This window comes from Macrobrachium nipponense, chromosome 27 (assembly GCF_015104395.2).
Source record: "Macrobrachium nipponense isolate FS-2020 chromosome 27, ASM1510439v2, whole genome shotgun sequence".
Lineage (NCBI taxonomy): Eukaryota > Metazoa > Arthropoda > Malacostraca > Decapoda > Palaemonidae > Macrobrachium > Macrobrachium nipponense.
In genome coordinates, this window is record NC_087216.1 from 4,132,546 (window position 1) to 4,148,762 (window position 16,217).

Here is a 16,217-nt window from a genome sequence, read left to right on the forward strand (position 1 = left end):
CTTCTAGATGTTGTGACGACAGTTAAAGTAGACATAAATCAGTCAAGTCTTGTAAGCTTCGCATCTTATCATTGGTTTGCTTTCTGCTTGTGTGTATATGTATCTATATATATATATTATATATATATATATATATCTATATATATCTATATATATATATATTATATGGTATCTATATATATATATATATATATATATTATATGTATTTTATATTATATATAACGTTCTAAATTATGTACTTCATAAAATATCTCCCTGTGAGAGTGAGTCTAGTTGGCATGAAGAAGGCACAATTTATTGCGGTAGGAGTTTGTTAATACCGTGACATGCATTTGCTGTTCAACAGGTTGTGGAAGTGTCCAGTTTTTGTGACATTGTTTTTTTTTTTTTTGTGTGTGTGAAGTTCCTCTTAAAATTAAGTACACAGATGATGGCAACATCAAATGTAAAGATTACAGGAAGTTTCTCTTTGAAGGTGACTATTCATTCTTTTAATAGGACAAGTATATGTTGATACATAAGAAATTTAGTAAATTGCGTGTGGCCTTTTTTTACCTCTCTCTCTCTCTCTCTCATCTCATCCTCTCCTCTCTCTCGTCTCTCTCTCTCCTCCTCCCCCGTCTCTCTCCTCTCTCTTCCTCTCTCTCTCAGCGCCTACTGATCTCCACTCTCTCTTTCCCAGTCTATATATATATCATATATATATATATATATATATATATATATATATATAATATATATATATATATGGGTGTGTGTGTGTTGTGTGTGTGTGTGTGTGGTGTGTGTGTGTGACTGGTAAAAATGTTCTGTTACAATAGAATTCCATCTATTAAAAGGAGCCCATAAAAACACCATAGAGAGAAAAGTTCTATATTTCAGACACTGCTGTCTCTCTTTAGGTATATGAATGAAGAGAGAGACAGCAGTCTCTGAAATATAGTACTTTTCTCTCTATATTTTGGTGTTTTTATGGGCTTCTTTTATTAGATATATATATATATATATATATATATATATATATATATATATATATATATATATATATATATATATACATACATACATACACACACCACACACACACACACTTATATATATATATATATATATATATATATATATATTTATATATCTTATACCCACACACACACACACACACACACACACACACATATATATATATATATATATATATATATATATATATATATATATAATATTGTATATATGTTGCTTTTATATATTTATCTACAACTTTTTTGGATTTCTGATCATCATTTTCCTGTGGGATTCGCTTATTTACGAAGTCACGTGCATCTACAGTGATTTTTAAGCATATATAATAATATAATATATATATATATATATATATATATATATATATATATATATATATGTGTGTGTGTGTGTACAATACATCCTCATTATTCAGAGGATGAACCCTGTTCATATGGAACAAGCCTGCGGGCCATTGACTTGAAATTCAAGCTTCCAAAGAATGTGGCATTCATTTGAAAGAAGTAACAGAAGATAATAAGAAATACAGAAAGATGAGATAAGTTATTAGAAGGGAAAAAATAAACAAATGAATAAATTAATATAAACTTAAATAAATCATTTATGGTAGATGCAAGAATTGCTTTAGGGTATTTGTGCAATGCATCTTCGATTGAACTTTAAGGTTCCGATTGCTCAACATCGTCAGGGAGATTGTTCCACAGTACAACGGTGTAATGAAGAAAGGAAAGTAGTTATTATAAGTTTTTTTTTTGACTCGCTGGAAATAAGTTGGAATGCGTTTGTTACAGTTAAAATGTCATGACTAGTACTTTGCCATATTATTATTATTATTATTATTATTATTATTATTATTATTCAGGTGAACCCCATTCCCATGGAACATTCCCACAGGGCCCATTGACTTGAAATTCAAGCTTCCAAAGAATATGGTGTTCATTAGGAATAAGTAAGAGGAGGTAAAGGGAAATACAGAAAGGTCTCGCTTATTGAAAAGGGTAAAACAAATTAATAAATTGATAGACTTGAACTTTTGAAGTTCATGTTCATTATGAACACATAATTGCTCGAGTATGAAAAGTGGGAAATTAGTTTTATGTTGATAAAAAAAAATATTTATTTTATGACTGCTGTCAAACGTGCTGATCAGGCTTATCGACGTTGTATCCACGCGAGCACAGAGGAGGTGTTAAATATATTTATCTGTGGATTTGTGGAGGCGATAGGATACACCTGATAACAGAAGAGCTGAAGAGATAACGCTCCCACTGAGTGTTTGTAAACACTGGCCAGAAATAATTGATATTTGATTTGTAACATAAGTGTTGTTATTCGCCGCTCGTGACGAGTGACGAACCGACGATTATACGGAATCAAGGGAAAGAGTAAGAAGGAGTTTTTAAGGCCTGGGATTCAGCGGTATTGGTCTCGTGAACCGACGTTTATATTTTTGAAGGTCTTAATTTTTTTAATGTTAGGTATATGGTGTTAGTTGCGTCACCTATACTGTTTTGTTTTCATGATGGATATCTTTTCATTATGTTAGGGTTAGTGAATAGTTTTATTTTGTCACGGGAAGCCCTTTTGACACCTGTTTGTTATAAACCGCTGGCACAGTTTTATGACAGTTGTATGCCATAAACGGCTGGCATAGATTCATGCCACTTGTATGCCATAAACCGCTGGCATAGATTCATGCCACTTGTATGCCATAAACCGCTGGTAGAAATTTGTGCAGAGGTTTTAATAAATGAGGAGGATTCACTGCAGGTTTATGGGAATTTGTACTGTAAATGACACTTTGGTGTCAGATTCTTATCGTATACATATTGTAAATTGGATATAAGGTATTTCGTGCTTTTTGACACAGAATTTAATATTGTAAATTGGATATAAGGTATTTCGTGCTTTTTGACACAGAATTTAATTGGATATAAGGTATTTCGTGCTTTTTGACACGGAATTTAATATTGTAAAGATGATTGTTATAGGTATTTTCAGTGCTTTTGACACGGAATTTAGCCGGACTAAATTTGGAGGTAGGGTTTTCAGTTGACCTCTTGGATGGTTTTGATAGACTCGAATACTTTGCAGTCGCCCACTTGAATATACAGTAGTTATATATACGTTTTCCTAAACCTACTCACATTCTCGCTGCCGACCACTACCTTGAACGTACTGACAAACTAACGAGGTGCAAAGGAACGCTTCCCAAGGGAACTATTTTTACCTGAAGTGAAGTACACAGACTGAAGTCTCTCTCTCTCTCTCTCTCTCTCTCTCTCTCTCTCTCTCTCTCTCTCTCTCTCTCTCTCTCTCTCTCTCTCCACCTTTGCATTTGCTGAGCGATATAGCAGACGACCGTGAAAATATTTTTAAGCCTTTTATAATTATCTTTGGTGTGTGTGTGTGTGTGTGCACTGGCGGGCATATCATGGCGTCTCTCTCTCTCTCTCTCTCTCTCTCCTTGTGCCAGATTCCTTACATACATCGATGCTCGCCAGTATTTCCTTGTGTTACGTTGGGTTTTATTTCCTCCTCGTCGAAGCCTTAATATTCCTGATTTTTTTTTTTCTCTCGTTGTGTTCCTTACCGAGCGAAGGTTGGATTTTTTTTTTTTTCCCAAAATGCGTTATTGGGATTTCACTGCGTTGAGCAGTTCTTTGGTATCTGTAATTGTCATGGGTATCTTTGGTAAGCATTTGGTGATATTTATTTCTCTTGATATCGTTCGTTATCAGGTGAAGTTTGTGATATGTATTCAAGCATTTTGTTGTTTTCATCGCAAGCTGATATGTAAGTATCAATATATCTAGATTCGTCATTTTTGTAACAAAAGAGAATTTATATCACCGTCATATTTGTAACAAAACGAAATTTTTTTTATATTAATGTCGTGAATTCATGTGCGCGCACGCGCTTGTGCTTTAATGTGCGTGTTCAGACATACATATACCTCGGCCATAAAGTGGTTTGGATGTGCAGGGAATATCTTGTCTATTTTTGTGCTCGGCAAATGAAGGGTGAATAAAAGAATGGCCGTTGAGTGGTGCTTGGAAGTAGCTAGGAAGGGTGACATATCAAGACGATGACTCATCAGACAGTAATGTCAAGTTTTGTAGAGCTGACAAAAAAATGGCTCCCTTTGAAATGCTCGTGTTGAGTACTCGTTCCATTGAATATTATCGTGAAAGAGTCCCGTTGGGGAGTAGTGCCGTCAGTGCGCCTGATGCGGTGCACTGCAGGCATTACTTGACTTTTTTTTTTTTTGCAGTGTCCCTTCGGCCCGTAACTGCAACCGCGTTGATTCCTTTTGCTGTACCTCCGTTCATAGTCTTCATAATCTCTTTCTTTTTACTTTCTACCCTCTCCTAACAATTGATTCATAGTGCAACTGCGACCTTTACTTCCTGTTACACCTTTCAAACCTTTCTGCTATCAATTTCAGTTTCTAAAAGGCAAGAGAGAGAGAGAGAGAGAGAGAGAGAGGACACGGCATAATTTAGAGCAGTGTTAGAATTTGAGGAAAAAAGAAACCTAGGTGTAACGCGTCGTTAAACTTTGTTTCAAGGTAAAGTCCTTGAGTTACAATTAGAAATAGTTACGGAAACCATCATGCTCTTGTAGTAGTAGTAGTCGTTAATTGCGTGTTATTTTTTCAGGGTTACCTTTTCCTTTGTATTTTTAGCGATATCTTTTAACAGTTTTCCCTGCACCCCGAGCTTGTAAGTTGGGTAGTTTGACTGAAGCAAAATCTGTTAACGTTTTGTGCGCGCGCGCACACACATTTTTTTACAGACATACTCTTTGAGCTTTCATATTGGAATCGTTTATTGAATATACCTTGATCTCCCATGGTAGATTCGTATATTGTAATGTAAGACGTGTGCTGGGAATTATCAATCAATTTACAAACTTTGGAGTCATAATCATACAACGTTGAATTCGCACGTGGATATATCTGTTCTCTTACCAATTGTGTAGTCTTCTGCTTTTGTTTTGTTTTGAGAGCTCTCTTCGCTGCGGCTTAGCGGATGTCTGGTGCGCGCGCACATGTTCACGCGCTGGCTGTTGTTTTGTGTGCCTTAACCTATATATTTTGCCTAGAAGAAGAACGCTTGCCGCGGTATTTTCGGATGATGCTCGGCATTTGTTTTATTCAGGGCATATAGCCCCCCTGTCCTTGCAACCTGTAGCGGAATGTCGGTAGTTGGTAGTTATCTTGTCGATGTCTTACGGATAAAAGTAATCAACATTCATTAACATTTTATGAATGATGACGATGGCGGCGGATTTTGCACTCTCGGAATCGTGAAATTAATCAGAGGGTAACTTGAATGATTCAGATGGCGGCAGGATTTTTCACTCTAAGAATCGTGAAATTAATCAGATGGTAACTGGCCGTTTGTGTGTGTATACGCCAGCACAAGTTTAGGTCACCCGCGCAAAAACTGTTGCTAAATGTCAGCGCTGTCGTGTACGTTCGGTTTAAATGAGATGTCGCCTAAAAAGTGCTTTTATCATGTTATAGTTTAATAATTGTGAAGTGATTTATAGTCTATACCCGTTGCCTATCAGCATCTTTTGTCCCTGGTGTGTCAACGCTTAACAAGATGACAGCAGGTTTCCCATTAACAAAGCCATAATGTTTTGGGGTTTTAATGAAATGTGTCGACGCATGCATAGCAGGTTTACACACACACACACACACACAGGCCAATTTTATGCACCTGTAATAGAAATACATGAATGAAAAAGATTGTTTATATGAGTGAGGACTCTGTGATTAGTTTTGATGGCAAAAGGTCTTGCATTTAGTGGTGAAATAATGGGGAAAATGGCAGTTGAAACTTTCATTTATTTATCCAAGTGGTAATTGGTGTATTATTGTTTTCTATGTATTTTCTTTAATATCATTAGGTAGTTTTTGTTAAATTGCCGAATATCCATACACGCAAACTGACTAATAATGGGACTGTACTCTTCTGGGCACTTCTGTGGTGATGTGATGTGTGCATATTATGTTTATAAACATGTTACTAATGTAACAACATATCTTCACATGCTGCTAGTTGATCTTACAGATTTCTTGCTTTTTCTCTAAGCATTTTACATTTATTTACTTATACAGTTTACATGACTTACACTTTCATGAAATGTTTTCTTAGTAGTATGTTTATATGGAAAAAAAAAAAAAAAAAAAAAACTACAATTTGGGGGACGTTGTGATGATTTGTTTTTTTTTTTGTTTTATTTTTATACAAGACAGCTTCAAAGTACTGTAAGTCAAGATACAATCAAGCTATTACGTTTTGACAAAACCTAACTTCAGCTCAAAATCTGAAGAATTTTAGCATGATTTAACTGGGGTGTACAATAACATATATAGTATTTGATATCATGTTTTTAATTTATATACGTATGTACTATAGTTTGAAGGTTAGGGTTACATCAGATCAAGTTTGTTAAGAGTGGAAAGATTGATTTGTATTGAGGCAGAAAGTGTGGTAGTCTGAATCTAACCAGGGAAAAGCCCATATTTTATGACAGGGTGTTACATAATAGACAACTGTATCTCTCTCTCTCTCTCTCTCTCTCTCTCTCTCTCTCTCTCTCTCTCTCTCTCTCTCTCAGATAATGAATTGAGTTGCTTACAATTTCACACTGCGCAGGTAGTAGTCAGTTGCATGGTATAACGTATGTACGTACACTGTCAGGTTGGGAGTGGCTAGTGGTTCATCATATGATTTGTTATGAAATTATATTTCTGTGTGTTAAGCCTGTGTCATATATAAAACTGTATTAGCTAAAAGAGCACAAACCAATATTAACATTGATTTTAATGCATAATATACCATGATTTTTGGTGTTTTCAATGGTATTAGTGTTCTGCTTTATAAATATCACTAAGTATTTAATACGAAAAAACACACTTTATTTTTTGGTTCATATGCTTACCTAATGTGTATGAGGTGATCCACAATTATTTCAGATAGGCCCATGGTTTCACATATTAGTTGTATATACTAGTGGTAACAATTTTGTCTTACATGTACTGTTATCAAAAAGGGGTGTTTTGTTCATAGTGGTTTGGTTGATAGTGTTCTCAGATTGCATATCTTTTGAAGATGAGGTTTGGTTTCCACAAGTTTATGGTTGTGTGTTCCTATCCAAAAAGGCTTCCATATTTAAGAGTAAGGAAGACATATATCCTAAATGAAACCATACTTATTAAAGATGGTAATGCCTTTCTCTTCTACCTGGCCTCTGGTTGGTTGTAGTCTATTTATCGTATTAAGTAAGTTGAACATTGTAAGCAGTTTTTTGAATAAGTTTGCTGCGCTGCATTACATTATTTGTTTACTTCATAACTACACAAAATTGTTTACTTTTGTGCCTTAAGTGGTGTTAGGCCAGTTTCTCCAATAACTCATACATGTTTATTAACTTCAGCTGCTTCTTTTTTTATAACGATCATTTTAATGTTTCAAAAATTTCCATTTTAATATGCAGTTTTTCGTTTTATCCACCATGATCCTACAGTTCTAATTGAAAATTGTGGATGTAAAGTATATCTTGTTTTTAAATCCTGCCTTTAATTTAATTTTCATTTTTTAAATAATTCATTTATTTTCACTTTTAAGTAATGCATTAAATGTAATTTTCCTTGCAGTTTTTATATTAACAGTATTTGTCTAGAATAACAGTATGCATAGCAAATATGTTTTGTGATAGTCTATGAATATAATACAGAGCAAAGAAGTTAAAATGTTTTGGTAATTTAGATGTCTTTGTAGATTCTTTTAATATTAGATGAAACATTTGTGTGTAAGATGTATGACTGTATACATTTTTTCCTGCTTGTTTTACCTTAGCTCTGTAATGATATTCAGGTATGAAGGCTGTTTATATGAACAGAGACTAGTTTATTCCCTCTCCTTTTGAGGTTACATGAAAGCTCCTTTGTAGTTGAGCAAGTTAATCTCAAGGATTTTCCTGTCTAGTTGTTTTCTTCCCCTTCATTTTATTTCATTTTGAATGAATGATGTGCCCTTGATAACCTTATCCTATAATTTGAGAGGTGATCCTCTTTTTTTTATTTGATTGAAGAATTTTTGAGTCTGTAAGATGTCAGTGCTGTAATTTCCTTTGCCTTTAAATTGCGAACCTATTATTTATGTCTTGATGCCTGATAAAGTATAAATTAGAATTTAGGTTTGCATTATTTGTTTCTATTTTTTCCCATTCCTTGAACGCTGGTTTCTATTGCTGCTGTTTGATTTAAAAGTTATCCCTTGCTATTATTACTACTGCTCAATTTAAAAATTAACAATGCTGATGAATATGGTTCCTCTCCAATTGTACTGTTTGCCTTTCACTGCTGTCACCTAACTTCATTGCATTATGCAATTAGGTGTATTTTTTAATTTGAATTTCCTTCAGTGTGTACAAATAATGCAAAATTAAATGGGTGTCATTTGTATTTCTCAGGGGGGTCTCCAGAACAGCGTGGGACACCCCCTTAGACCCGCTTCTGGAAATCCTGCGTCTGCGATTGCTCAGGGTTATGAAGGTGTGTTAGCTGCTTTTTTTCTTCCTTTCTCTATCTCTTTCTCCCTCCCTCCCTCCCTCCCTCCTCCCTCCCTCCCTCCCTCCCTCTCCCCCTCCTCCTCTTAGTCCTTTTCCTCCTCTTCCCAGTGGCATGTGAACAACACCCGCCTGGCATCTGAAACAATTCCTGGCATGTCTGTGTGTCCTTGCTTAGCTCATTCATGATGTTTGTTCCTTTGGGTGAATGAGTATACTGCAGATATTTTTCAATTTATTCATTAACTGACATATTCAAAGTTTTTGTCTAGCAATTTGCTTTGAGACAGTAAATAACTTGGCCTTTTGGACTGATATGTCTCCCACCACAATGTGTTTTTCCTGTAGTTCAGAGTTTACTTAAAATCCCCAAAACATGACTCCTCTTGGCAAACACTTGCTGATGTTGCCAAAATTGCTGTGACCTTTCATTGAAAAAGGATTCTTTGTGAAAGATGGTGAATCTACAGAAGATGAACAAACTCAAGTTTGATAGAAACCTCCACTTACTGTATAAAGATAAAAATTATAATTATGTCATTTGTAGCTTCTGGTAAAGTGATGTAATGGAAGAAATCTAAATGGTGTAATCCTGTATTTTTCACTCTCTATGGTCAGTATTAGAATTTAATATTTTTAGTATCTACTAATTTGTAGGTTGTTTGTCCTTTGGTGTGTAACTAACTCGTATCTTATTAACCTTTTAAATTTTATTTCTAAATGTTATACAGTATCATATGTAAATCATATACAGTACCATATCTTAAAAATTGGAATCACATAAAATCAAATTTATCATAAATTGAAATTTTAAGTACTACTAGTCAGTGGTATTTGTAAAGAGCCATATAAATGCCACAAAATATTGTATAATGTAGTACATATAACCATAATCTTAACTGGAAATCATTAATATATAATTAAGAAAAAACACTGTACTTGTAATTAGATGTTGAAGACTGCATGTATTATTGTATCAATTGTGTTGTTTTAATTTTTCTTTTGAACATCAGTTTGCTGAATTGTTGTACATCTGATTACAGTTACTGCAAAAAGTTTTGTTGACATTTACATTTTTCTTAGGGATTAAGGTGGTAACAAGCAGAAAATTGAATTTAACAAAGAGAATGCCCATGTGATGTTTTGAGGTTGCTAGTGAAGTGTTAATAAAAGGGGACTCATCTTGCGTGGTTTTGAATTTGGCATACAGTCTTTGAATTACTCCATTATTTGAAATCTCAAAAAGATTTAAATGTTAATGTTGACGATTAAGAAACTTGGTAGGTTTTGGAATATAAATTTTTGTACATATTTATTAGTTTGTTAAGGGTTGAATTAATGTACTTTATTTCATAAGGGTTTTTCTAACTTTGTAGAGCCTTGGCCTTACACACGACATCAAGGAACATATCACCCACGTATGTTGTGTCCTCTCTGTCTGTGGTGTGGTAGCATTTACAGTATGTTTTGCCTCTGGCCTTTGGTGTGTGTCTTTACTGAGCTGTATCCTTTTCAGTAAATGATATTTAATACTGTAACATAATGCCCATGTAGTGGCAAATCATTTCAGGCTATGGTGTGGTTGCAATTAAAGCATGGTTTGCATTTTTGGCTTTTGATACTGATTACTATTTGTTACTTGGCTGTAAGAATTTGTTTGGGTTGCATTTTTCCTTTCAAGAGATTTGCCTCAGCTTTCATTGATTGTTGTTTCTGTAAATGTAATGGTGAATGGCTTTGCTGTAAGCAGGGTACTTGTTATTATTTCCTGTCAGGAATAGTATTTTGCATCCATTCATTTTGGTAAATATACATTTGCATAAATTTTCATTCATTTTTAAGTAGATTTTTGTTAATAGAAGTTAATGTCATTCCTATGAAAAAAAAGGTATGATTGATACTCCACAGGTAGTGAATGAAAATTACAAAAATGTATTTAACATTGCTGTAATTAGGGTTTGAGTTTTGTTGCTTTAATTAGGCTTTGAGTGTTGTTGTTGATACAAGACTTGTACAATGTTAAGTGAGCAAGATTATTTGTATTGGAGTCATTCCTGTATCTAGAAATGTAGTGCAGATTACTATAGTAATGGTTTTCTCTCTTTGAAATTAGTTTGATACAGAGTAGCAAAACCAATGACAGGCAGAACAAAATAGCAAATATCAGAGTAGTACAAGAGTTTTGGAAACATTAATTGCTGTCAAGTCTTATTGCTGCTTGTGAGCAGTATCTTGCTATCAGCTTTAAAGAGTTTAATGTGACCATTATCTGGAAATTCTGTTATACAAGGGTAGAAGAAAGTTTATTATGGTAAATGTTCGTGCAAAATCCAGGTGCAGTCGTATTTTGATACACATTTGAGGTTTGAGAATTTGCGTTTAGTAAAGGTGGGTTCCACTGAAAAGAAGTGGTACCCTGTTTTGTCCTCGTTGGGGAATAGCATTTGATTTCTTTTACAATTTGATGTCGATACTTGGGGAAATTTCTTGGACTGGGTAGTTTGATACTCATTATGTATTACACTAAAGTTGACTTACAATACTTAACTGGTTGTGCTAGAGATTGCAAGAATGCTATTTATTTAAACTTGGAAATTTTAGAAAGAAAAAAGTAAAAATGCCAGATAATGGTGATGATTTAAACATTTTTTGTACTAATTTTTTTAGGGTTTGAAAGGTCACCACTTGCTTTTGTTGTGCAGTATGTAAAATTGGATATGGCAGTGGGTTATGCAGGCAGCCCCCGGTTACCGGCAGACTTGGTTAATGGCAATTTGGAAAAACCGGTGATTTATGGCGTCGTAATGCGCTGAGTTCCAGTTATTGGTGCTATAAGTAACCTAACAGGGGCGTCATTAACCACTTATCTGCGCCACTAAGCGGGTATCGGCTCCATAAGCACCATATATCGCCGAGTTTCAGTTAATGGTGGTTTTCACTTATCAGCACCTTGCTGAGACACAGAAATCTCCCTAATAACCGGAGACTGCTTGTATTTTTATTGCTTTATGACAGAACTACCGTATATGGTGTGGATCCCACCAGTACGTATAGTAATTTGGTCATGTTTGTGGATCCCTGGGACTTTCATCCTATAAAATTGGGAGTACATGATGTTTTATGTGCAAATAACTTACATAAGTACATTCCAACTCAAAAGTCCTCAAACGCTTAATGAGCTAGTCCCCTAAGTGTTGGTAGATTTAAGGAATATATTTTACAGTAGTTTAGAATCATTTTCTGTGCTTTAGTATTGAGAATCATATGTGGGTGTATACAGAAATTTTTATTGATAAGTTTAGTAGATAATCCAGTTAACTGGAATGATAACATATATACATCGACTGTTGTGCTTTTGAATCCATCCTTTTTTTTTCCCCCTTTTTTTTGTGCAGAAGCTACCTATATAGATGATGATATAACATTTACACATTTTTGTTTTAAGAATGCACCTAAGGACAAATTTTGGGCAGTCATTTATCATAATTTTTCTGAAAGAGGGGGATTCAGAAATCTTCTGTGCTTGGAAAATAATTGTGATTCTCTGCCTGGGGGGGATGTGAAAACTGGAAACCGTCATGATGTTCTTTATTTATATGTAGTATCTTCTAACACTGCTTTTTTATATATATCATAGAAATTTGCCAAATGAGAGACTTGAAACATATGCTATGTTTACATATATACAACAGTGTAATCTTTATTTGCATAAGTGTAATCTTTATTTATTTGTGAGCCCAACTATATTTGTTTAACACTGTGCTATCTATGATGTCAGTGGAGGAATTTCCAAATATAGATTGAAGCAGTAGAAATGATGGATGTCAGAAATGCTGTCCTCAGATGGATGAATTGGTGATTGAAGCTAGATTGCAGTTTAACCGTTTCATTGTTACAAAAGAAAAAAATATTTCCCCCCTAACCTTCATTTTTATTTTTATACATTTTCTCTTGGGAGTTCTTGTGAATTTTTTTCTAAATCTTTTATTAGTAAGTTGTAAGATATGTGTTACTTGGAGCCATTAACTTCACAGTATTATTGGCTTGTTGGAAGTGTAATTAAATGCACATTAGGTATGTTTTCTGTTAGTAATTACCCTCATCTTTTAAATGAAAAACTCATCTTGAATCATATTGGATATACTAGTATTAAAAATGTTGTTTTCTCTTGTTTGCAGACTGAGAGCATAGAAGATGGTGGAGGAGGAGATGGAGGAGGAGGAGGTGGAGGGACACTGACAACTCAAACACAAGTTACTGTAGATAGTAATTCAAGCAGCACCACCACTGTCACCGACACACCAGAAGAAACATCCACAAAAACCACTACTAGCAAGTTTACCAAAACAACCAAGGTGAAGACAATCAAGATTGTTAAGAAGAAGAATTCACTTGTGGCAAATGCAATCAGTGAAATTAATAGCATGGCAGAGCCACAGCCAAAGAAGTTCGTCATTAAGAAAAGTGAATCTCCTAAGAAAATTCCAGGTTCTGTAAAGAAACTCTCAATTACATTTGAATCTGAGCCTGGTAGTCCAGTTAAAACAAAGGAGTCAGCTGAATCCCAAGTAGAAGACACTGAAAGAAAGAGAGATGCAAATTCTGTAGACCCAAAGGACCCAAGCAAGACAGAAGAGGTGAATGATTCCAAAACTTCTGAAGAAATTTCAGGCACTGAAAAGTCAAGCAGCTCAGGCTCAGTAGAGCCTGGCTCAAGTAACACTAATGGAACAGTCAGTGCATCGGAAAAAGATACTGTAACTGAGGGATCTGAAGTAAAAGACAGCAAGGAATCTGTGAAAGAGGTTCCTTTAACAGAGTCAAAAGTAAGTGCCAAGATAATATCAGCAAGACAAAATGCTGCTGTTGATAGCAGTAAAACAAAATCAGCAGATGGAGTGTCTGAACCTGTCAAACCAAAGTTCGTTATTAGAAAAAGGGTAACGACTAAGGTAGGTGATCAGGCCACAGGTACCAGAGATACATCCCCTTCGAAAAACCTGGTTACTTCTAAAGAGGGAACGCCATCAAAGTCTACACCTAAAGATGGATCACCATCAAAGTCTACACCTAAAGATGGATCACCATCAAAGTCTACACCTAAAGATGGATCACCATCAAAGTCTACACCTAAAGATGGATCACCATCTAAATCCACTGCCTCTAAGGAGGGGTCGCCATTGAAGTCTACAATTCCTAGAGAGGGGTCATCATCAAAGTTAACCACTCTCCCAAAAGGTGGGTCACCATCAAAGTTAGCAACCTCAGAAAAAGATGGGTTACCGTCAAAATCAACAGATTCTTTAAAGGAAGAGTCTACCTCAAAAGTTTCGGTCAACGATGGCAGTTCTTCAGCAGCGGAGTTACCTCCCTCAAAAGTTTCGGTTAATGATGGCAGTTCTTCAGCAGCGGAGTTACCTCCATCGAGTATTGCCAACCTGAATGATGCTCAGTCATCTTCCGGTGCAGCAGCTTCTGGCAGCACCACTACAGAGGCTGTAGAAGCAGCCACAACAGCTGATACCTCAGAATTAAATGCAACCAAGAAAACCAAGTCATCAAGTGCATTGTCAACTAGGCCTAAGAAGTTTGGTGATGTGCCTAAAATATCAAAGACAAAGTCCACAGATGCTGTGAGTGTAACAAAACTTAAAGTTGGCTCAGTTACTGTAAATAAGAAGGCCAAGTCAGCAGATGATGTGAATTTAGAAAAAGCATCAGAATCTACAGATAAAGAAAAAGGAACCGATGGAAAAGTAGCAGAATCCAAAGAGAATGTTAGTTCTTGCAAATCTACTCTTTCCTCAGTGGAAGATGTTTCATGTAATTCTGTAGCTTCAGCAGAATTATCTGAGGCTGCATTAGACCGAGACTCTTCTAAGCTGAGTGAGTCACCATCTGTAAGCGATGACAAAATTGTCACGGCGTGTGTAACTGTTACAAGTGAGTTAGATGACCATGCTGATGCTGGTAGTAGTAGCTGTGAAGGGGCAACTGGCATCACTGTTAGTGAAGCATCAAAGGCTTCTGATGTAGATTCTCTTGATTCTGAACTTAGCAATGTTAGTGTGTTTGTCATCGTTCGTGATATGAGTGGTTTAACGGTGGTTGTAACAAAAGTGACCATAGTTACTCCAGCAACATCAACTTGTGGTGAACTGATGCAAGAAGTTGGAAGGCGTTTCAAATATGAGCCGGATTCTTTCTCATTGGTGTTGCAGTGTTCAGATGGTAGTCAGGTAAGTGAATGCAATGCATCCATGAGTATTTTTATTATATAATAATTCATTTACTGTATTGCTCTGTGAAATGAGAATGAAAATCAGAGTTCTAGACATTTTATAATATAAAGAAATTTATAGGTACAATTTGAAATTAAGGTACAGATGTTACAGCAAGGCTGTTGTAATTCATAAATGGAAGTGCTCCTGTTGATCAGTATAGTATGCACGTAACTGTCTTATTCACGATTCTTGGTGCACAAGGAACATGTTAATGGTTAAATCATAATTTTAATTATTACTAAAAATATGTCCTATATATAGACAAAGTATTAAAAGCATGTTAAATAATTTATTCAAGTTAATTACCTTTTAGTTTTCAATTTTCATTTAATGTAGATACAACATTAATACTGTAATTGGTACTGTAATAGTTACTTTAATTGCTTAACTTATCTCAATAAGAAAACGTTTTTCAGAGTGAAGTAGTAATCAGTTACATGGCCTTGCAATTTTTAGAATTTTGGAGTAATTATATTTATCAGAATTATAATTCCTCAGTGTAGGTTTTAGAAATGTTCATCCAAAGGGTAATTTGAATGCATTTGGCATCATATGACAGAGTTGGAAAGGTGAAGGAAAAAACTGTACTTAGAGCAAATGAAATTGATAGAGGAGGACATAGGCATGATCCTAATACCAAATGCAAAAAAGACACTGGCTGACTGGAAAGGATTGAGTACATAGTAGATAATCTGCAATATTTAACTCAGTCTAGTCTAATTCTATATGAGTAGTGTTGTAAAATGCTGTGCACCAATAAATTTTTTTCAGCAGAAATGAAAGATGACTTTTGCATAGAATTGCAGAATTTTCTTGGTGAAATATCAGAGATATTAGTGGTGTGTTGTGAAAGTTCGTCAGAAAAATGAAGGTTCTGGAGGAAGTAATGGGTGTAAGGAAGGCCTTTGAGACTAAGAATTTTTTTTTTTTATGTACAATTTATTGCTTTCTCTGCTGTAAATAATTTGGTAATTGGAGGTTATTTTCTAACGAAAGGACTTCTCTCAATACACCTAAATAGTAACCCCAGATGGCAGCCATTGAAACCAAATAGATTGCAAAGCCATTAACTTAGGAAAATACAGGGGAGTGATCACTGCTTTTTTATTGCCATTATAAAGCTGAATATAAAAGCATGTAACAAACAAGTAAATAGAGAAATTAGGTTTAATCAAGTAAAGCTTCTTAAAGGTGGGCATCAAGAGGATTTTGCAATTGAATGTGAAGATAGATGTGAGGTTCTAGAAACCATATCCGAGGAAGTGGAGATAATCAGTGAGGACTCTGGTTTCATATCAAGAATGTATGCCTATATCAGTCTACTG

At 35.1% G+C, this 16,217-nt stretch overlaps 1 protein-coding gene across 12 annotated transcripts in view; it reads left to right on the plus strand.

Annotated features, from left to right (window-relative positions):
• The window catches only part of LOC135200764 (ubiquitin carboxyl-terminal hydrolase 47-like), a 138,624-nt gene that overhangs the window by 59,546 nt on the left and 62,861 nt on the right, over positions 1-16,217 (plus strand). For 5 of the 12 annotated variants that reach the window (XM_064229393.1, XM_064229385.1, XM_064229387.1 and 2 more), the window contains 3 exons: positions 8,513-8,594; positions 9,985-10,026; positions 12,787-14,847. In XM_064229393.1, the coding sequence (XP_064085463.1) occupies positions 8,589-8,594; positions 9,985-10,026; positions 12,787-14,847 (2,109 nt within the window). In that variant the 5' untranslated portion in view covers positions 8,513-8,588. The remainder of the gene's footprint in view (positions 1-8,512; positions 8,595-9,984; positions 10,027-12,786; positions 14,848-16,217) is intronic. The other 7 variants (XM_064229395.1, XM_064229388.1, XM_064229392.1 and 4 more) reach the window with 3 other exon arrangements.